At 40.9% G+C, this 23172-nt stretch overlaps 1 protein-coding gene and 1 long non-coding RNA gene across 9 annotated transcripts in view; one reads left to right on the plus strand and one right to left on the minus strand.

Moving 5' to 3' along the window:
- LOC101748245 overlaps positions 1 to 8365 on the plus strand; it is a 62034-nt gene extending 53669 nt beyond the window's left edge. Inside the window, exons 14-15 of the long non-coding RNA XR_005860366.1 lie at positions 7305 to 7490; positions 7591 to 8365. This is a non-coding gene — a long non-coding RNA (uncharacterized LOC101748245). The remainder of the gene's footprint in view (positions 1 to 7304; positions 7491 to 7590) is intronic.
- The window catches only part of OVOA (ovomucin, alpha subunit), a 43354-nt gene continuing 25554 nt past the window's right edge, over positions 5373 to 23172 (minus strand). For all 8 annotated transcript variants that reach the window (XM_046941371.1, XM_003641367.6, XM_015286527.4 and 5 more), the window contains 25 exon segments: positions 22889 to 23125; positions 21842 to 21998; positions 21503 to 21631; positions 20984 to 21068; positions 20723 to 20760; positions 19838 to 19993; positions 18666 to 18758; positions 17705 to 17946; positions 17190 to 17367; positions 16745 to 16995; positions 16154 to 16337; positions 15445 to 15637; positions 14407 to 14585; positions 13828 to 13897; positions 13559 to 13680; positions 13165 to 13196; positions 12556 to 12733; positions 11726 to 11830; positions 10842 to 10882; positions 10148 to 10270; positions 9142 to 9237; positions 7821 to 7949; positions 7000 to 7039; positions 6274 to 6397; positions 5373 to 5746 (listed from right to left, as the gene is read on the minus strand). In XM_046941371.1, the coding sequence (XP_046797327.1) occupies positions 5572 to 5746; positions 6274 to 6397; positions 7000 to 7039; positions 7821 to 7949; positions 9142 to 9237; positions 10148 to 10270; positions 10842 to 10882; positions 11726 to 11830; positions 12556 to 12733; positions 13165 to 13196; positions 13559 to 13680; positions 13828 to 13897; positions 14407 to 14585; positions 15445 to 15637; positions 16154 to 16337; positions 16745 to 16995; positions 17190 to 17367; positions 17705 to 17946; positions 18666 to 18758; positions 19838 to 19993; positions 20723 to 20760; positions 20984 to 21068; positions 21503 to 21631; positions 21842 to 21998; positions 22889 to 23125 (3357 nt within the window). In that variant the 3' untranslated portion in view covers positions 5373 to 5571.

Consider the following 23172-nt stretch of genomic DNA (forward strand, 5'->3'; position numbering starts at 1 on the left):
TATTTATATAGGAAGGGCATGATCAATGTGGCAGTTCCTGAAAAATTTCCTGGGGAGCAGTAAAGAAAAATGAATTTACTGCTTATACCACATTCCTGAAAAATCTTTTCCATGCCTAAGCCTAAAATGGTTTTTTGTATGTTAGAAAGCTGGAGAACATAAAAAAAAAAGAAAATAAGAAGTGGAACTTGGAGTTCTAGAAGTAAGTTGGGGCACTTGGGGAAGTAAATAGAAACAGATCTAGGGGAAAAGCCAATTCCACGCAATGAAGTGGCAGCGTAGAGCAATGATTTGCTGGCATGGCTACATGGCACTGTAGTAGCCTTTTGTTTGTAGAACAATGCTCCCCGAGGGTCAGATTAAACTCCGGTTGTAAGCCAGAATTTTATGGCATAGAAGGAAATGGATTGATCAATACAGAAAAATATCTGGATACACAAAGGAATGAGGACAAGAAGCTGTAAAGGAGTGGCAAGGGCCTTGCCTCACAACTATCTTTGAACAGCGGTGTAGGGAGATATGGTGACACAGCAAAAAGACATTTCAGAGCTTGACCACTTCCTCAGTGATCTTTGGAAATTCAAGCCAAATGTAACTGATATATAAAACACATAGAAATGGCAACCAATGGGTGAGCATAAGGACAATTACTACAAACTACATTAAAATTAAAAAAAATATATATATGATCACTACAAACGTTAAAGATAAGTGAGCCCACCCCAAAGAATGTACTGAATATGATGATACTGTTCTCAGTATCGTTCTTGTTGAACATATGGATGAAAGAACCTTTCACTAAAATACCTGAGAATGGTTGTGATGTTCAAGGTAGGACACACAGTTGTAAGAATTTGAGGTAAATTTCTGAGGTGCTTCTTAATAGAAAAGTATATGTTGATATATACATCAGCTATTTACATTGCTTTTAAGGATTTAGACAGTGTAGAGCTCTACTTATGTTAGACTGCCTACAAAGTCAAGAGTTAGGTGAGAGCACTTCCAGGAGACAGCTGAGCTCATAGGTGAAGAGCATATTAATTATCAGTAACTACACTGAAAGTTTACAGTGCCTCAAGTCTCAGTTTAAATGCATATTTATTTTCCCTGAAGGTAGATGAGACAAACTATGGTCAAGCTAACCATCTTCTACCCAGTCATATCAGTGGGGGACTTCACTGGATTGGATCCTCTGGAGGATCACAGTTAAATAATTTCCTTCCCAACAAGAGGATTATTTTTCAAACAGACCTTCCCAGAAAGCAAGCTTGGGTGAAGTGGGGCTATATATAAACAGAACACTCAACCTAGATTGACAGGATCCCACCAGACAAATTCTCTCAAATTAATAATAATAATAATAATAATAATAATAATAATAAATTAATTAATTAATTAAAACCAGTATCAATTAAACTATCCTAGAGATGAAAAGTTTGTCTTCATAGAGAAACATAAAGTGCATAAGAAACTAAAACTTTGCAGCTTCCTGGTCTAACATCAGTCTACTTTTGACACAAAGCCAATTTGCTGGGCACACATCTGAGGTTGTTGCTTTACTAAGAGAGGAACGGGTGTTGTCAAAGAATTAAACTGATGTGAGAATGGCTTTGTACAGGGTAAACTGATACTTAGAACCCATTGTTGCCCTGAAGATATTATATAATCAGATCTTTTGAAGTGTAAAATCCAGAAAGATTTTCACAAGTGATACCTTTGTTTTGGTGTCTTTGGAAAATTGTCACACTTCTTTCTTGTAGACCGTGTTTGGGATGCCTGACAGAAGCAAGTGTTGCACCTTCAGATTCACAAAAGAAATGGTATATACCAGTGCAAAAAGTTTTATGAACTGAAATGTTAAGGTTGCATAAAAGAGGGGCCTACCTTCATCCTTATCTGGGATCAAAAAGAAAATAAAAACAAGGCCAAGAACATGTACTTGAGCACACAAATCCATAGAAGTCAGACACAACTCTCACCCAATGCTTGGTCTCCCCCTTAATTGCAAGATGATCCACTGAATTTGCCATGCCACTTTCTTTTCTAGTTTGTTACTAATCAGGTTACTTTCCCAAGTCAGACAATTTTTTTCACGTTTACACTAGAAATTTCTCATTCTAACTGTCAAGCTATTGCACCGAAAGAAAATAGTTGCAGCATTCTTTTAAACAATCCCTCCTGTATTAGAGGGCATGTACAGCTCATGGTCTTTGTTTTCAACTCAAGATTACAGATACCGGAACAGATTGATATTGATACAGCACACTGTAAATTAAACTAGTGGTCTGATTCTACAGGCAGGGGATTCACTCAATGGAAAAGTCTGTAGAAGAACAGTGACTCTACTCAAATAAATATTCACAGCAGACCATTAGTTTTTTTATCCTCTTTGCAAACTCCAACAATTGTTAACAAAACCCAAACAAAAAATTAGCTAAACTACGTAAAAATGGGAATTGTTTTCAATTTACCAATAGGCAAATCAGAGTTCACATTGTAATGGCAATCCAGCTTAGTTCACATCAGTGACATGATAATGTGTCTTTTGGACTTGTTCAGCTGACACAAGGCAGTATCTCTGGCAAATATTTATTTTAGTAATATGGGACAGTATACTTCCTGGTATTTTTTCCTCAGAACTGCTCAACAAGTGGGAGTAGTACCATCCTCTCATAATAAGAAAAGAACAGCTACAAGCTAAAACCAGTTGAGCCCTGGCTTGACTGGCTCATCCGAAGGGTGGTTCTGCTGGGACTACCCTAGTAAAGTGGATGCCAATGCAAAGAATCCACATAGAATGGAAGAAACAGTACTTGGAGCAATGCCATTGATTTTTCTTGCATTATGCTGGGGAAATGTTTGACTTGCAAACTGGTCGCAAGCTGGAAGAGGTTCTCTGAGGCTACAGATGAGCAGTTGAGCATGCACATATGAGAAACAACTGCACAGTTTTTTCCTGAGAGAGCTGGCTGTAGTCATATCTTGGTCAACTCTAGTCATACCCCACAGGCTGAGCGAGGCTTTCAGGGTGATTTTTGTTCTATGTCTTCGTGCATGTGGGGTGACGGAAGGTGTTTGACCCACTGACTGTCTGAGGAACCTGAAAGTTTTCGTTAAAGTGACTACACCTTGCTGCCTACGTCTTATCCAGCTAGAACTCTGTAGCTGCAAACAGGGGATCAAAGAGTTCACTTCACTGTCTGGCCACTGAAGCTGTAGACAGTACAGCACAGGCCAGATAGATGCCAGACTGGGTGAGTAAGTGAAGTACCAGGGACAGTGTGAAGGGAGAAGGGTTTCACATGTTCCTCTGAAAGCACACTGCAGATGGCAATAAACTGTTCCAGCTCTAAGCTAAAATAATTTCACTTGCCTAAAAAGCAAAATGCAGGTCAAAAAAAAAAAAAAAAAAAAAAAAAGAACGGGAAAACAGTGGCATTCTCAGTTTCTGGATAAAGTCTCAGCACCAGGAAAACACACAGGAGAACGGACTTCTAAGTGTACCTGATAAGATTAATTTGTGTTTTATGCCCTTCTCCCATCTGAAGATAAAGCAGAAATGGAAAGGGTTTCCACTAGCATTCTAGCTGAGCAGTCCTATTGAGAATGATTGACTTCCAGGGCTTAAATGAGTTGGTACCTGAATACTTACAAGTCTGTTTAGTCTTCTGATGACCAAAACACTCAAGAATGATTTCTTCCCCCTCAGGGAAAGGGAAGGAGGAAAGGAAGGAATGTTCTTCTTCCTTGCTGCTGTTCTTTGCATTGCAAAAGCAGGCCTGTGCTTGATTTGTATCAGTAAGAACATTATACAGGCTAATGTGCAATTTATACATGAGCCTCACTTACAACCAAGTGCAACACATGCCTTCCAAGGGAGTTGCATTGTGCTGATGTTTATCTGAATTATTTGAGGATTTCTATCATTTATATGCAAACTGGTCCATTGACTACAACAGAAGTTGGGAATGGAAGCTTTAGCTGCAATTTGTTACTGGTACAAACATCTTGCTGATTTTTTTTAATTTTTTTTATTTTTTGGATGTTTACCAAAGATGCCTGGACTGTGTTATTCCCATTGCAATCAACTGTTCCCACTGCTACTGTTAGGAACACCCAGCCTCTTTTTTACTGTTTTTAAAGAAAGAAAGACAAAGGATGAAATAGCTGTCTCGTCTGACTACAGTGGCTCTTAAAATACCCAGTGCTGCAAAATTGGTGCCTTTCCTAAGGCTTCTAACACACCATTCTCAGGAGGCAAATCATTCCAGAAAGAGGATGGAGAACTAGTTACTTAAAACCAGCTGTGCTGAATCCCACAGAAATATAATGTGGGCTGCTCTGTTGCATCACTGTGACCATCAAATAAGCATGGACCTATCACTTAGGGATGAAGAAAAAATTATATTCAATTCCTATACCTATTCTAAGTCAAGGATTCCAGCAGTTTTAAGACTGGTTATACCATAATGAGACAGCATACTTGACATCAACTACAACAATTTATTATGAAAAAGAATTAAATAAGAGATTACTTGGAGCTCAGTAGCTGCAGTATTTTAAAATGGAAAACTAAAAGTTGGTGCACTTTTGTTAGCTGCTGTGTCAGCTGCTGTGCTATGCCCTCCAAAACAGCTCCCTGCTCAGCAGGTTGTAGGTCAGTGTATTCTTAAATCCCAGTCCTTAGTCCTCTTTCAGGTCACAAAAAGCCCAAATTGCTCAAGCAGCAAAAACATCCGCCTTACCTGCATGCTCTGAAGGTATTGCTGAGCTATTGTGACCCCTGTCCAGACAAAATACTGTCACAAACACCCTGTCTCATGGAACATGCTATCTGGGAGTAAACTGCTTATAACAAATCATAGTCGTGCAAGGAGCAGTGGATCAGAACATCAGCCTCTCATACCAGACACACAGCTTGAAGTTTCATGTTGGCTAATAATGAAAAAACAGTGAGAGGATGTGAATATATTAATATCGTTGTGTACACTTAAAGCATGTTTTTACACTCCTGATGTAGTTCTTGCTGTGCAGAAGTTAAAAGGCACCTTGCTTTCCTCCAATGACCTTGGTTTTGATGCCAAAGTAGGCCCAGGACCACTGGGGAGTGGATCACCAATGTGGCCCTGTGCTGAGACGTGCATCTCCAACTGAACCACCCCTGTGGAACTGATTGCTGTTTCCCTTCTGAGGGAAATCAGTTGAAGCATCTCATTATCATTTTGTAATGTCCACTTTCTTCAGGCAGGACTTTTGAAAAGCGTGAGCTTTCTCTGGGTGCCTTGTGATAACCTTGGTTTATACACCACTCTGGGATTAAAGCCATTAGCCACCTTGCCCCTTTAGCAGCATCACTGAAACAAGAGAACGAGTTCTCTTTGAAATGCAGTTTATTCTACAAACATTTAGAACAAAATCTTCAGCTAATTTCCATAACTGCATATAATACCAGAAAGGAAAGGCACAGGAGAGAAGTACGGTCACTTGAAGGTTACTCACAGCTGTTTTCTAAACTACCCACTTGCTAGAGAAGCGTGAAACAGGAGCTGAAATGTCTCCTTTAGTTTATGCTCATGTTCTCCTCATTGGACATTTGGTTTCCACACATCCGCATTCATCCACGTGCACATATGAGAATTTGAGTGTCTTATGCTCAGAGCAAACCAGTTCCACCTTCTCTACGTGACTCTTTTTTTCATGGCAGCAAATGCATTTATGTTCCATTTCATTGTTCTCAAAGGAATACCTATAGAAATGAGATTCGCACATCAGTCTACCAGTTGCTTTCTTCCTAAACCAGCAGTCCATATTTACCACTCTGAACAGAAGTACTTCTAATGAGCAAAGGAACAAAATTTACTGTTTTCCTGCTTATTCATAACAAGCTTTCCCCAGGACGCTACTAGCCATGCAGGGCCAGATCCTCTGAAATCAGTGAGGAAAACACCAAAAACTTGAGGGATTCAGGATTTAAGCCCATTGTGGCAACACAGAAATGAACAATTCATGCAGAAGAGACCAAAGAACAGGAAAAAACTCCATCAAACTCCCAGAGCCATGAAAAAAATGAGTAAGGACAGGAAATTAATAAATTAAATGGTCCCTTTTCAGTAGGGCCTATTTTCGTGACTAAGATAAGGCACTCCTATCGCACCAAGGACATTTTGTCACGTTGCTAACAGCTGCTGCTCTGCACACCCAGTTTCCCAACCAGGAAACTTCTTTAAACAAGAAGCCAGGAAGACCAGACACAGAAGAAGGTTTCCTACTTACACAGAATAGGTACTGCACGTCCCTTCGCAGAAGGGCACTGGGACCGGAGCAGCAGACTTACAGTGCTTGTGAACAATGTACTGCTCTTTCATGCTGCGTTTGCATTTATGTGGCAGGTCGATACCTGTGGGGGAGAACATTGCTGTTAGACTTCTTCAGACGGTGGAGTAAAAGAAATTTGGAAAGACATCTGCTGGGAAGCCAAGGGCAGATTGTTCTACTAAAAGCTCTTGTAGTTTCAACGCAAAACATAACAAAACAAAACAGGCAACACAAAAACAAAGAACAACACAAGAAAAAACAAAGAGAATGCAGAGAGGCACCAATTCAGCAAAGCAATTCCCCATTTGTCTCGACACTTCTCTGGGGACTGGCTCAAATAAAGACTTAGGATGAAGTTGATGTAAGGTGCTGCTGAACGAAGACAAGGAGACATGAAGTGTTCTGTTAGCTAGTTAGTTTGTATTATAATTGCTATAAATGGTGCTTGTTAACATTTATGATTCTATGGCAACCTCTAGTTTTAGGGTGGATGCTATGGTGTCCTCATTGCAAGAGCAAAGTACGCTTTGAGCCTCAACTATCAGATACAAAAGAGCTCTGCTGATAAATGAACAGTCTTCCATTCTATGGAAAGTGCAAAGCTCTCGATGCATGCAGAAGGGCTACAAGCAGTGGAGAACCTAGCCATATTTGAGTAGGGAATCAGTGATTTAACACACTCACATGTCTTACAACAGCCATCTGAAGTCACATCAACAGTCCCCTGTATTGAAAGCAAACCAGAGAAGTTCAGATACTCAAGTCTAGCTTGCACATACGGTTAAGCAGCTCGTAGAAACAAGGGGAGTTCAAAAACATGCCCTCATCTGTAACCAACAAACCAACTCCTCATCAGACCCATTTGTGTATTGTGTACCAGTTTTATGCAGAACAGCTTTAAAAAAAAAATCCATCAGGGAGAAACTTTTCTTTAAATCTACTCACAAGCCACATGGGATGTTCCATAACACGTGCCTGACCTTACCTAGGTTCTGTTGAAGCCAGCACAAAAGAGGCAAATTTGAAGCCAAAGAATGACACCTGCCCCTGAAATGGAACAGCCTGACTGACACAAAGGCCACATCACGAATGATCCCTGTTACTCATTCATCTACTATTTCTTTGCTTAGCAATGCAACACACAGCAGAAGACAGTGTTCCCCCAAGGCTCCATGGTAAGTTATCATTTGTTCACTTTCATTTTGTAAACTCTGGTGTTTCCTAGCTGATGAAAAATCCTGCTTTGTCATTGCCCCACGACTCTCCTCTTTCAAGTTCTAGTGCTTTACTTCACAAGAAGCGTGTGCACGGCTCACAGATACTTTTGTTAAGCTTCCTGGGACAGTCCATTCAGAGTTGAAAAAAGCACATTTCCTTCAGATAGGATGATCGACTCGGAAAGGTCAAGAAAAAGTGAAGTGACCCATTCAGAAGAGTAAAGAAATCTCCCAGAGCAATGACATGGCTCATTTCAGGACGCTTTTTTCTAATTCTAAAATACTTACTGGGACACAGTTTGACTCCTCAAATGGTAGGCAGACCTTTACTGTACTAGTCAAGGAGAACTGGCCCCCAGATTCAGTGCATGTGTACTGAGTACAGTTATCGTATGATGCTTTATAACTCTTTCCAACCTGAAAAACAACAGGAAGAATAAATAAATCACAACACAGTATGACAATACAAACAGAATAATGCAATAGTAATACAGCCCCAGGCAGAAGGGCTAGGATGTTCAAATCAATCTGATAGTGCTGAGACATTGATTTCACATCTACCAAGCTCACTCAACTGCCAGCCTCCACAAAATCCCTTTTTTGGTCACCTACATGGAAAGAAGCACAAGCTGGCAGCAGAATAAATATAGAGGTATGAACAGAAATGCTAAGAGATACCACGATGTGTATCTGGTAATATAGGTGGAATGAAATATAAACAAAATAAAAGTAATTCTACAGGATTTCAGCTGTTTTTTAATAGATGAAAGAAAAGCAAATAATTTGAGAGAGAAAATAAACTTTAAAATAAAGGTTAATGGATAAAAGCAAAACCTCCTCATAGTAACCACCTTTTAAGCGGAAGCATAAAAAATTCTACGTTGGCACAAGAGAAGCCAATTGCAATGTAAATTTTCAAGGAAAGAAAGGATGAAACAAAAGAGATGCAGAGCTCAAGAGCTACCAGAGGAGAAATATCACATAAGACAATAGCCACTGGGTGAGACAGCGTCATTAACTGTTCACAGCAATAGCAGGAGATAATAAAAGCAAACAGCCAGCCTGAGGCTCAGCTCACATCTACGCAACACTAAGCTGAGAAGACCTAGTGTATTACCTGGGTGTTACTGAGGTGCACTACATACAGTACAGCAGCTTTGACACTTCCAATTTCTGCCCCAGCAAATTTGTAACAACTGTTAGTACAGTTACATGGCTTGCTCAAACTATTTAGCCCTGTATCTTCAGGGCAAGATAATGACTCTGTTTTCAGTACTGGAGCAATATAATGTGAAGTCAGCTCACTTATCTCTGCAAAAGCAGTATTACACAATGTCACCACCCCCTACAAATTCCTTCTCTCTGCTGCATGCCAGGAAGAGGGAGTGACATGATCTCCTTTCCTGACAGAGATAAATTATTTTCAAAAGAGCAGCGCCTGCAAGATGCGCACAGCCAAGAGAGCAGCCATATAAACTTTGACATTTACTTTGGAAATGCAGATATTTTCTAATCTCTGAAAGGTCTTCCCAGCCTCAAAATGTATGACACTACTTCTAAAAGCACTGAAGTCAATTCAGTTCAGCATGCAAAGTCAGGGAGCACTCACCTCGATGGTCACACTGCCAAATGGGAAGTTTGCCACACAAGCCACTTGCTGACACTGGCTGCAGCACTGACCCTCCTTTTCCACGTAGCGGAAACCCTGTGGGAATAAGGTCACCATTTAGTTGTGTTACCTTGTTCATGAAACACCTTTGGATCAAAGTCACACTGGAGATAGCAGGGGAAATGAGCCCACCTCTGTTTTCCTTTAGAAAGCTGTTGGAACCACTTTAAGCCTGACAACTAAAGCTGGCAGTTTCTTTCCAGGTTTCAATAGTGACCTCTCGAGCACTTCACTTACCATGTAGACCTTGTTTTCAGCTACTCCTCTTTTTGCTAACACACAAGTTAGAACAAATAAATTAATTCATCATAAGATTATTTGCAAAGTCTACCACCGGTGCTTGATATTATATGATTATTCACCACAGTTGTCACTGTCAAACACATGAAAATCACGCACTAGTTATCTCCTTCCCTGTGCTTTAGGTATCCATCAGTCTTTTCATGGGTGTGGCTGGCTTCAAGACAAAGGATAATGGTTTTATCCAGTTTTTAGGATAGGTAGGGAGACTAGCCTTATGTGGTTGAGAAAGAAGGAACCGTTCTTTGCTTATGTTCAGAAATAGATTGAGCGGTTTTTGTTCAGACTCTCGACTCATGAGTACTGAGTAGTGTCTGGAAACACACAAACAGCTCCGCGGTTTCTCAGTGATCTTAATTTTTGAGCCAAAAACAGCACCAACAAAATGGCATAAACATCATCTTTCAGCAGTAAGACTTCTCCTTAGTAGCTTTGCAGCCATTCATCTTCAGGGCATCCCTCCAAGGGTAATTTCTTCAGTTTGCTAGAGCAAAAATGGCCAGCACTGTTAACAGGACTGTACAAAAATTGAACAGAAGATTATACCCTGCTATCCTTCAGCAAGACAGCACTTGTACTGCCCCAGCTTTACAGTACACTCTCTCAACAGCCATTGTTGATGGTGGGGGCTGTGTGCAGCACTGACCTGCTGGCAGGTGGTTTGGCATTTCACTGGGACGCATTGGATGCGGTTGGTTCCTGTCACAGCATCCTGCTCATCTGTGCACACACAGTCTTCACAAGAGCTTTTTGGCACCACTGCCCCAGGCTGAAGAGATAAAGGAAATCAGAGAGAAAACAGTCAATGGCAAGAAATTGGTAGGTGTGAAGAAACACGTCCCCTGGACTATTGAAAATTAATGATAATTCTCAGTATTTATTTTTGGCAGAACTTCCTGGAAAGAATGTCTCACGTCTTTAACTGTGAACTGACGCTGTTGGTATCACAAATTTTGCATGAGGTTGACATACCCAAGTGCACTGAACGTATTGTGTGAGTTACGTTATCTCATAAACTCCATACTTCATTTTTTCCTCAGCTTGATCTAGTTATTAATCTTACAGCATCTAATGAGCTTTTAAATTTGTGTTCCATCACAGTTCTGACTTCTACACTCTAAAACCTAAAGATCTCTAACTATCTCATTTACTGAAGAACCTACTGTCTCTAGGATTACCCATTCACGAGTATTTCCAGTAACACATAAGGTTACTGGCAAGGAAAAATTATAGGCTGCTTCAATCTTGTTGCTTATGTGATTGTTGACAATGACAAGTTCATAAAATTCTGATTCAGGCTACATCAATCAGTGGAAAGAAGTGTCTGGAAGAAGACCTACCTTAAATTCAACTCCTTCAGAAACACATACACCTTTTGGTACTGTAAGAAAAAGAAAATGAAAAGAATGTGCTAGGAATGATATAACCAGTTACAGTGCTCAGCTCTGAATTCTTGGTGTTTTAGAGAAGGCAGAGAGTAGAACTGAGTTTATTTGCTAAGCCTCCATAGCCTGCACAATGGAAGGAAAAGTATAGCCAGTACACGCTGCTAACTGTCATTCTGAAGCCCACATGAAACATCTGCTCAAATGTTATGCATGAAATTTGTGGTAATTCTATACCCTGGTATTGTCCATATGGCAAAACTAATTTACTTCATATAGTTTTACCCATACTTGAAATTAGTTGAGCTTTTCTTTATTGCTAGCCACCTTGCTAGTTACTATGTAAATGCAAGCTGGGTGAGGTATGCAATTCCAGAAACAAGATTTGGCAGCAGAACTTCTGGGTAGGTTCACTGTAATACAAATTCTGTATTTGATCAATCACATACTGATATTTCACTGAATATTATCTATGGAGAACTTAGAGCACTTACTCCTGCTCCACAAATGTACCAGGGAGGGAAGGGGAGAGGCTACTCTGTGTGAGTTTGACTGATTTAGAAAAACTGAAATAGTTCAAGGAATTAAAAAACACAGAATCATAGAATACTAGAATGGCTTGGGTTGGAAGAGACCTCAAAGATCACCCAGTTCCAACCCCCTGCTGTGGGCAGGGCTGCCAGTCACCAGATCAGGCTGCCCAGGGCCCCATCCAGCCTGGCCCTGAGTGCCTCCAGGGATGGGGCATCCACAGCTTCTCTGAGCAGCCTGTGCCTGGGCCTCATCGCCCTCTCAGTGAAAAATTTCAAAAGAGCATCTTAGGGAAACATGGTACTTACTACAGGAGAAGATAGGACAACAACCATCCTCAGATATAGCTACCACTGGCTGGAAACCTAAGTCGCATGCTGTTTTGTTGATAATGCAGGTTTTTATATCACATTCTGCAATGGACAAATGGAGATAAAGTAAGCCAGATCATCCTGTCCAGTAGTTTTACTCTCAGCCTAAAGCTTGAACATCCACAAAATGGATGATTCTCAAACCAAACATCTTTCGAGGTTGGGATTTGTTCTGGTTAAGTTTCTTGAAGCTTGAACTGCTGTAAAGCTCTTTTGTCAGCATATAGTTCTAGCCCATGTTTCTCCTGTTCCCCCACTGGATGTCATCTCTAACAAAATATACATTCGTTTCAGAGAAAAAGGGAAATGACAGAAAAAAGTGTTGGGTTAAAAGCAAATGACTTCGAGTGGAAAAAATGAAGAGGTAGCGGTTGAGGGTCGGAGGCGTAAAAGTAGGGAGATGCAAAGCAGAACACCCTGCTCTGAGCAGTGCCCACAGGACATCCGAAGGAGCCCAATGGATCTTTGTTTGGGAGTATGAAGGAATGAGGAAGAGGAAAACATCCCAATACTACCAGGATCCCTTGTCCTGCAGCCTGCTATGGATGTTAGGAATAAATGTCCAGGGCCTGAGTAGACTATGAGGAAGAGATATCTAGTAGGTCATAGTACTAGTTTAGAGTACAAGCTGAACTAGAGGAGGTCTCTTTTGAGAGCAAGAATAAATGAGTACTCCACTGTGCTTATTTAAGTCTGCTAGCTGTTGGGTCACCATGAGACAAATGATGCTACTTGATGACATGATGGCATGTGAATCATTGACGTACCACAGACTGTCTCTGTGCAGCATGGATCATCCAGACGTGGTTTTATTTTGCGTACGAAGCCCTCTTTAGTGCAGTTGATAGGTGGGGATTTAGCACAAGGGCGGGGAAAGCAAGAGATATTCAAGGTCTCTTCATCACAAGTACAGTATTGACAGTCATGCTCCCAAGCCTCTCTAGGCTGTGAAAACAGAGATAGTCATTAGAAGACAAAAACTAGAAGCATTGGATTCATGGATGCCTGCCCGCTATGATGCACAGGTCTGGATTGCCCTATTCAACATGTAGGAAAACTGGAGTTCAAATTCCAGAGAAAGAGAAGAAAAAATGCTCTCTGCCACTTTCCTTTGTAGGTTTACGTGTTACCAGAAGGGAGATGTGGTACTTCTACCAGAAAAGCGAATCCCACAAACTGCTAATTCTGTTTCTATATCTCTAGTAATTAATAAAGTTCTAGAGTTAACAAAATCTGCTGTTTTCTTCCCCACTGTCATCACAGTTCACTGGCATTTAAGCTTAGAATTAAAAGAAGAAACTCATGCAGTTAATTTTACAGTAAGTCACAGCACCCAGCTTGGATAAAGTTAAAGTTAGCATTTTCCTTTTCCTTACCTTTTTCACTGATCCATCTTGTGCAGTGCAACCTACAAAACAAATTAGATTCCATTAGTGATAACTGAACTGGGGAAAACAACAGAAGCAGCAGGACAGGAATAGGAGGCTCTTGAAATCTGAGAAATGGACACAAAGAGAAAGATTAAGTGTGCAAATTCACAGGTTATGTAGCCAGAACATCTTAAATATCCCTATCTTTGATCTCGCAGAAGTTTCACTTTATGTGTAAAAGTAGGAGGAAACGGACAATCAGAAGCATTTCCAGCCTACCCAGAAAGGGCCTGTATGAAGGCCTCCCTCATTTCCTCTGTAGCCAGAACATCTCCCTTATGTGCACTGCTACATAGGGTCTTATCATCCCACCTCACCTCATTTTTACATTATTTCTTACCACAGACAGAAACACAGATGCCATCATGCTCATTCAGCAGAATATTCCCATCAGGGCAGTAACATCCCTCAACAAACACTGGTGTGTTGTTTCGGGAGAGGAGGGTGTCCACAATGACTTCTCTGTACAATTAGGATACAAACAGAAATGAATGAGAGGCAGAAATGTGCTCAGGGACAAGCAGACACCTAAAACCCAGGGGAATGTTATCTTTGAGCCTTCCTTGGCACTTCTCAAGTTATGGACCTTTGCCATAGGAAATGACTCACCTGCTGAAGCAAGTGTTTCTTTTTGCTTCCCCACATGGCTTGTAGACCTGATCCCGAGCACAGGTGGCCTCTGTAGAGCATCACAACACAGGAGTTAGAAAGCCCAGGACCACTCATACCCTTCAATGCATGATGGACAAGCAGCCAACACAGCCCAAGCTCCTGCCCAGCAAGGGGTCCCTGCACCTTCACCAAGAGGAGCTTCATACATGCCACAAGTGCTTGCAGCAGTACCAGTGGTGCTTAACAGGAATCAAAGGCCCCTGAGCAAGCAGTGAGAAGAGAAGCTGTGCAATGCCATCTAGTGATAAAGTTGTAGCTAACACGAAGAGGAGAAAAATGAGAAATGTCCCAGCCCACTCCTCCGCGAGCTTCTCAGGAGAGCCCATGGACCTGCTTCCCACTTGTTTTGCACCATTTCTAGACTGCAACTTTTTTTTTTTCCTCCTTAATTTGTTCCCATTTTTCTCAGATCCTGAGCAGCTAAGGAAATACTGATGCAGAGGAATAGAAATGGTTGTGTACGTTAGGAAAGAGCCGATCAAAGCCACTTCTGCAGCAGGTCTTTGCCAGGCTTACCGCACTGCCCATTCGTCTGCCCCCTCCAGTCCACACAGATCCCGTGGAGCCCACACAAGGCTGCGTATGTCTGCATGCTCTGGCACTCAGTGCTGGGGTGCTGCTGCGAGCACCTGCTGGCTACGCATGCCTCATAGTAGGGCTGCGGGGGGACCACACGGTGGCACTCAGTCAGGTTCCTTTATAAAGGAAGAAAACAAGGAAACAGATATAGCATTTTACTTCCTTGGGCTACCTAGGTTAGAATTCAACTCACAGCTGAACTGAATCCCACCCAGAGAAAGCATCAAGGCAAAAATACAAAGTGCTGCTGTGATTGGCAATACACCCACATGAGTGGTGGGGCACTGGCACGGGATGCCCGGGGAGGTGGTCGAGTCATCATCCCTGGGGGAGTTCAAGAACTGTGCAGATGTGGCACTGAGGAACGTGGCTCAGTGAGCAATATTGGTGGTAGGTGGATGGTTGGACCGGATGATCTTAGAGATCTTTTCTAACCTTAAAGATTCTGTAGTTTAATTAAGAATGAGCTTTACCTCCCATTCTTTACAATGCTTTGAAACAAAGCAATTTTACATTGGAATGACATGTACAAAGAAGAGTCTTCTGAGCAGCTCATGACCATAATTCTATACACTGACATTGTAACATCAACATGGTTGGCAATCCTATTTTAAAAAACATTATTTAAAAAACAGACATACACATTTGCCTGCTATATTCTGACTGTATTCCTTTTCATCCAGAGCGTTCAGATAGATGCTGAGTGATAGCCAGTTTCTGCTAAACTTATCCAGAAACCACAGGCAGAGGGAGTGCCAAGCGGCACACACAGTTAAGGGAGGTCTGATGCTGCTACAGCTGAGAAACACCTGCCAAACTTGGGAACATTTGCACATCAGTTCACTGCTCAGTTTTGCAAGGTATGCTAGAACTCACATTTTCATTGTGTCCTGTAAGCAACTCACCCAAGTCATATGGTTAAGCACAAAATTATCTTGTGGACTTATTATCTGGCCTCCTTATAAGTTATCTTACCAGATGATTTTACACAGCTCAGAAGGCTCACAGTGCTGATAATTTTCAATCTTAACTGGTTCTGAGATGCCTGGATTACAGTATCTGTTGGTAGAAACCGGGGCTTTCCAATCCAATGCCATCTCTTTGAAGGAGTCAGTGACCTCACCATTCCTCTTCCTAGCATCATCAGACTTCTGGTTGGTGCATGTACCTGGTTGCAAAATATAAGCAAAGTGACAATTCAGGGCTGTCTGATGCTGATAAAGCTGTTTTTACATAAAACAGCAATACCTAGTAGAAAGTTCTTGTGAGAAAGTAATGGCACACAGGGTCCTGAGTGGGCTCCCAAGAGCTTTGTAGGACAAGACTAGAGGAAATAGTTTGCCATGAAAACCAGAGCTAAGGTGTTGCCTAGTGCATTCCTCTGGATGGCTAAAGCAACTGAGATGGCTCTGACTAGCTCAAGACCCTCCATAATGAGTAGGTATGATCAAAAGTAAGATCTTAGAAAGAGCATGTCTCCAGGAAATGTACAGAGTGGAAGGAAGTGGCTCAAAACATTGTCTTCTGAGAGTGTCTTTCCATCAATAAGAGATAAATTTGTTAAGATTTGTATAACACAGCAATCATTGGAGTTGCAAGAATTTGGAGATGTTTAGAAGAGGACAAGAGAAAGAAGGAGAAAAATTTACTGCATTCTTTACTGTCAGCTGATGTGCACACTCACCACACAGTCCCATGGTATTGTTATAATACTTTCCAAAAGGGAGTTTTATGTAAAATGCAAGTCGACTGTAAGAGACATAAACTTCTAACTCAGGTATTTCAACTATAATGTAAAGGCCAGAGCTGGTTATCCTGATGCCATTCTTAGAAATGTCTGGAACAACTTTCTTATCATTAAACAAAACCTAAAAAGAAGAGAAACAAGAGGTCTCTATGGACATTCTTCTGTTCAGCAACATATACAGTTCATGTAACTTAGAAGAGATACTTCTCAGCTCTCAGATGCGCAAAATGAAATTTGAAAAAGGCAGTCATTTAGGCAGTTCTTGATTATTCCTTGTTAATATGTTGTAATATACACCTGAATACTTATGTCAGGAAGAAAAACACAATAAATTGTGTGATGATTTCAAGCTTTTGGAATATACAAAGTTTTGCTGACACAGAGAAAAAAGAAAGATCAAGGAAGCAATGTAACTGCATTTCCTACAGTTCTATTTTTCTCAAGCTTCATCCTTTGACATGGCAAGGCATTTGGCAGTAATGTAACTACAGCAAAGTAATGAGAGCTCATTTTAACAAAATACTTTACCAAGTTTGTTCCTTTTCCATGTTCCTTCGCTTGTGTCAGAATAACAAGAGAATTGGAGTGAAAAATGAGTAGGGACATTGAACAAATCGCTCCATCGGCGGCACCACAGTAGTAGTTGTCTATGTGAATCCAGAACTTTTCAGAGCTGGGCTGAATTAACTCCACAAGGACATATGTGCAGTTTTCTTTGAAGTGATAATAGGTTCCATCGAAAGTCACATAATGCTCATTTCCCCACCCACTGCAAATACCTGGAAGACACACTTCAAGTTTAGTTTCTCAGCTTCAAGCTGGTTTTAATTCTTTTCATCTTTTTCAGTGAGATCTGAAAAGACTAGTTTGGTGAAGAAAAGCTAGCTTAGCAAGCACATTTTTATCTGCTCTTAATACCTAATATTTTAGGTATTAACAAAAAATTCACAAATTCACTTGCCACAGTACTTACATTGGCACTCAAAGACTTCACAGCAACCAGTTTCATCATGGTGTTTCATGAATGGGAAACCATTGACACAGAGTTTCAGCTGCTGAGGAGGGCAAGTGATGCTGGACAGCTTAATATTATTTTCTTCTCCCAGGCAAGTGGCAATCTGGCAGTTTCCAAAGTCCCATGATTCATTAAACTATTGACAGATTGAAAAAGAGATGGAGAGGAACATAGCAAAGTAATGTAATGATCGCATGCACCAACCACACTCCACTCAGATCCCTATCCGGTATGGCATTATTTACTATCTACTCCCTGCAAGCCAGAAAACATGAAGTATATAGCAACCAATGCAGCTTTGATATCTTCTTCTGTTCTACAACATTTTGTGCCTGTTTCAGGAGTAATGTCTTGACTCCTTCTGCAGGTGTGACATGGCTAGATGTGGTTTCCTAGCTGTTTTCCAGCTCAGGTAACTTTGCCTGCCTACAATGCTCTAGCTAAAGAACCGTATCTTCTTTCAAGTCTCTCACCTTTCTGGGAGGAATGAGCCCAAGACAATCGCTCATAGGAGCCAGCGCAGTAGCAGGAACTAGGCTTGTTGCATTGGGAGCAGCTGTTGGTGGACAGGCTTCAGAGTTTGGTTCACAGGTCTCAAGGGCCTCAGTTTGAACAACTTTACACTCTGCCCAGATTAATTCAATCTGGCATGATGCATTGCAAATGGAGTAAGCACAATGACCTGATATATTCATTGGCAGAGAAACATTTTCTCCTGTAAGGCCAAAACCAAACAGTTAGCACTGAATTGCCCCTGAAACTGGTAAATGTTTGCTGTGAACTCTCAAGGTCTATGCATCAAGATCAGACACGTACTCAGTCCTGCATGGAAGTAACTGGGTCTGCCAGGACCTGATGGCCATGTTCAGTGTATCTGCCTGCTGATCCTTGAAACTAATGACTGAATCAGGTCTCAATTCATCCAAATGGAAGAGGCTCAGGGAGAGCCACAGGTGGCAAACCTGCATTTCTTCAGCTCATCAGTAAGTACACTGGTGGGAATTGAATATATGAGTCCAAAAGGAGAGAATATTGAGCGTATCACTGAGTGCATCTGGTCTTCAAAAAGACCGTGATATACATGTTCAGGAGTTACTAGGAGATGAAAAGGAGCCTTCTCTCCTGTAACTTTGGAACAAGAATGTGGACTACAAACCTGTGTTCAGGTTATGGGATTCAGGAGTTGTGCTGGAGTACACTGAAGTTAACATCTAATATAAGCTTTCTTACACCAGGGGTATCCAAACCAGGCCTATGTTACAGGATGCAGGTGAAAAGCAGTTTTGGAGGTGTTAGTTACAGTTCATAGGTGTAACAACTTCTGGTAATGTGTAGTTGCAGCAGTCTGAATCATCACTTGCTGGGGCACATTTATCTAACAGTACATCTTCCCACATCAGTGGTGCAGAAAAAGTAAATTGCTTGGTTTCTCACCCATTTGTATCAATTGTCCATTGTCAGTGCAGAAACAGGGAGTGGCTTCTGTTGATAACAGTGGTGCGGATGTTACAGGTTGCATAAGTTGTTCTGCAGGAAATTAAACCAATTAATATCCAAAGCCTCTGCTACTCTGTATTCAAGCTCGATGACATCTATCACATTCTCTACATTTACAAGAAGAGGATCAAAGTCATTATTACATCTTCACTACATTCTGTGAAGGTTCACACCAAAAACATTCCCTATATTTTAATAGCCCCCATACACACACGCTGTATGCTACTAGGGCAATGCACATACTCCTCCAGGTGTGTGCATCAGGTATTTTTATACAGAAGAGAGTAAGCCTCCCTTCCACTGTCTCTTGTTTTATTCCCAACTAAGGTCTTCTTGACTTTCTAATCCCATAGGACTTCATCTGACTTTGGAGTGCCTTCCAGTGGCACACCATTTTGTTCTGTAAAGGCTAGTTGTGAAGAATCTATTGATTTAAATACAGATGGTCATTTAGATATTTAATGAGGCCACTCTGTACTCTGCTTTAAATAGCCTTTCCTTTCCTAGCTATTATGGCATTATATGTCTTATTCCAGGCGTTACCAAATGTAGTAAACAGGAAACAAATAAGCTTACCATCAAGTCTTCAGTTCATCCACTCACTTGAATAGAGCAGCTATCTGTTAGTTTTGATTGCCTTATTTTGTACAATTTGCTACCAAAGGATATTTTTTTTAATCACTGTTTTTTTTGTGGGTTTTATTTTTTTTTTTTTTGCTATAATGGCACAGCTTCATCTTTTCTTTTGATCTTTTTCCTTCTATTTTCTGTTTATTCTGTCCCCTTTGCCCTGCAATTTCTATTTTATGAAGAGATTAAACCACAAGGTAGCTTTATTTTCTTGTTCCAATGAGTCATTTGAGACTGACTTAATCCAATGTAGAAAACAGTACAGTAAGAACAATAGTGTGAAATAATAGGTGATGAGAAGGAGAAAAACAAGGTTTAGAACTATGAAATTTTGAGAATAACAACAGCAGCGTGTCAGTTGCGGAACGCCCAAAGATACTGGAAAAGCCATGTTGAAACATGGCTAAAACTCTCTATGCTATTTTTACATTGACCATAAGCATTTTAAAAATTACACAAAGTTACAGATTTGATAGTACCTTGTGCTGGCACGGATAGTGTACTGCAGGGGATGAATGTTTCAATGATCATTCCATTAGGGCCACAGAAAGCGTTACCACACTTCGTCCCTTCGGTCTGGCTGTATATAGTTTCATTTAATGGGTAGGTCTTCCCATTGTAGCAACAAAGGCAATCTGAGGCAATAAAAGAGTAAATAGCATGGTACCAGAGAACACTGCCTCATAATATAAATATAAACAAGAAGGAAATCAAACTCTGGATTTACCATTTATATATGCAAAAAATGAACTACCTGTCTGAAAAACATTATCGGTTTCTACTTGAGAAGCTGCACTAAGAGTCTATCTCATTTTTTTAAAATGAGTTGGAATTTTTTTGTTGCTGGTTCTTCTTGGAGTCAGCTTATTGGCTGGTGAAAGTATCAGAACTGGCACTGTTCTTGTCCAGTCTAGAGCACAGGGATATTCCCTCTTGGCAAGGAATATGGCTGGGACTACTGCTTTGATGACTGTTAAGACCCTGGTGCTGCTTCCATTACCACTAGTGAGGAATATGCAGCAATAAACAACTTCCTTTAAGTATAGAAGAAGTGCTGCAATTTTCTGAGAATATGTATTCAAGAAACACAAAGAGATGTATCTGTATTACTGTAAAAAAAAACAGCAAAATTGAAGAAGTGTTGTTAACTGAGTCACCCTTCATTTCAAGGATGTGGCTTCTGCTATACATGGGAATGAACTCTTGAGCAAGCATGTCCCTGAGGCACATAAGGCTGCTCTTAAGCTGTCTAGGCTTCTTACGTAGTTAGAGGACAGAAAACAACACCTCTAGAAGATTTATCAACATGTGATGTTGGGTGTTCCAGTCTCATTATCAATCAGTGAAAGGTGGTCAAATGTTACCTTTGGAGTCTTCAGTACACAGCTTCTCTTCAGGATTACTGAAGATAAAGAAGAGGAGAGAAGACTTGTTTTATTGACTTGAATCAGTATGTGGAAACGTGTGTGCAATAATATCTGTCTACAGACAGTATCTACTTCTACAAAGAAGCCTGCTCCTTCAGGTTTTAGCGATTGTTGCTGCCATGATTTCCTGTGAATGTAAACCATACAGTGCATAGCTCTCCAGTGCTACTGTATCTCCCTTATCATCAACTGACCTACCATGAAGTGCAGTCAGGGAGGGAGACGCACTCCCTCCTCTCCTCATCAAAATACGGCTTGTCAGGGCTACACTCCGGGTAACAGCCTGGAAAGTTAAAGTAAACAAAACATCTTTAGTCTGCTTTACGTAGATTCAAGGCAATCACATAAACACCTGTATCAGATGCAGATTTTATCCCAGTATGAATATGATCCAGTATAAATGTTCTTCATTTTCCCATTTTCCATGTCCTCTTTTTCCCTCTCCTCTGAAAGTTCTAATGAACTCTGTCAACAGATGATTATTCTTCACAAATTTAGATTCAGTGACCTTGTATCTTTGCCCGGTTTAAAAGTAGCATGCAAATTCTGCTTCAAATGGTACTACTGCACAGAGAATTAGCCTCAGGCAAGGCACGGTCAGTGAGTTTCTAGGGCAAATGAGATATTCCTCCAAGGTAAGACAGCAGTCTTGCTGCTTAAGGCATTTAAAATCAGACAAATCTTCAACAAACTGCATCAAAGTCAGGGAAGAATTACCTTCTAAGCTGTACAGTATGTTTCCACATTTTCCTTGTGGGTTCCTGCAGGTCTTTAGACAGGGTGCTCCACAGGGTTTATAGAACCACTCATGTTTGTCAGGTGGATTGTAGTAATCACAGAACACAGCTGGGACAGAAGGAAAAACAAACAAACAAACAAACAAAAATAACCTCCAAGTCTCAGACACTGGGAAGGATTTATTTTCTAATTCTTGCAAACAAGATCCTATTAAGTCACAAACATGTTGAGATACCAGAATTCTGCTCTTCTTTTTCCCCCTGTGCCCAAGCACATGGTACATCTGTTTCCTGTGTGCATTTCCAGTGCAATACTTACGGCAGATGGCTGGCGTTCTCCAGTTGATACAGACACCCGCTGTGCTACAGCTTCTTGCATAAGCAGCCACCGAGGTACAAAAGCACTCACAGTCTCCCACACTGTCACAGCCACAGAAGTCAGAAACACAAGATTCATAATATGGTATTGGATTCACCTATCAAAATACCAACAGATCTGTTATCACAGCTGTACCTCTTGCTCTATGTTTTAATGAAAGGGCTCTGAATTTCTGCCATCCCTGGCAGTTTCTTCAGCAGAACTGTCTGACTGTCTGGGCTTGTCATGACAGAGCTAGGATGTTACAAGAGGTACTTTTCTATTTTCACCTCTCTGGTAGACATGGACTTTAAATCTTCTCTTTCTTATTTGTGTACTGGCGTTTACAATCAAGTGTCTTTCCAAGCATGATTTCTGCAGAATTAAACTACCTGGCTTTGGGTTAGCACAGCTATATAGTGCCTGTGCTTTCTAATTGATGGATAGGGATGGAGTATAAAATGAAATTTTATTTTCACTGAATTTCACATTTCTTGTGTTTTAACCTGTGTCAGCATGAGCTAACCAAGGAAATTAGGCCAAGTCCACTCCTTAAGTGACTTATTAAACCGCACTGAAGCCTCGCGTAGGCATTCTCATTAAGAATTAGCAGCTCTGTTTCAGTTTAAATTAATTTGATGTGTCTAAAAGAAACAAAATAACTTCTTTCTTTTGGTAATTTGAATAAACTTTCCCAAGGATACTCATAAAAACAGCCCTATGCTGTTATCTCTAGATGTTACAAACTGATACCCAGCTTTTTACGTCTGGTAGCCAACTATTATCCTCTTTGTCCTTGCTTACTCAAAACAGGCACCACTGTTTCCCCAGTGCCAAACAGCAGGATTTAACTGCCACAGCAGTAAGGAAAGGTTTTGAGAGAGGTAGACCCTGTTCTCAAGGATGTTGTGTAATAGCCTTTAATAGTAACAATTTGTGCACAAATGTGCTGCATAATAGCAAGTAATGCCTGTTGTGAAAGTACTGATAATGGGAGAATAGGATTACCTTACTGTGGCAGGCTTCAAAGACACTGCTCTTAATGATGCTGCAGTGCTTCTGTCCCAAGGCAGATTTGAAAGGCTGATCAGCACACAGGTCTGTCATGTTGATATTGGAGCAAGTGCTTGTTATTTTCCAGCTGTTTCCAAACTCCTGGATGCTCATCTCCACAGATTGCCCTCTGGTTGTGAAATCATTCCTTGAACGGCCATCGAAGTCCCCACAAAGGCCACAGACTTTTCCCTGAGTAATTTGTGTAGGCACAGTAAGTGATTTGGTTATTTTGAGTG

This window comes from Gallus gallus, chromosome 5 (assembly GCF_016699485.2).
Source record: "Gallus gallus isolate bGalGal1 chromosome 5, bGalGal1.mat.broiler.GRCg7b, whole genome shotgun sequence".
Lineage (NCBI taxonomy): Eukaryota > Metazoa > Chordata > Aves > Galliformes > Phasianidae > Gallus > Gallus gallus.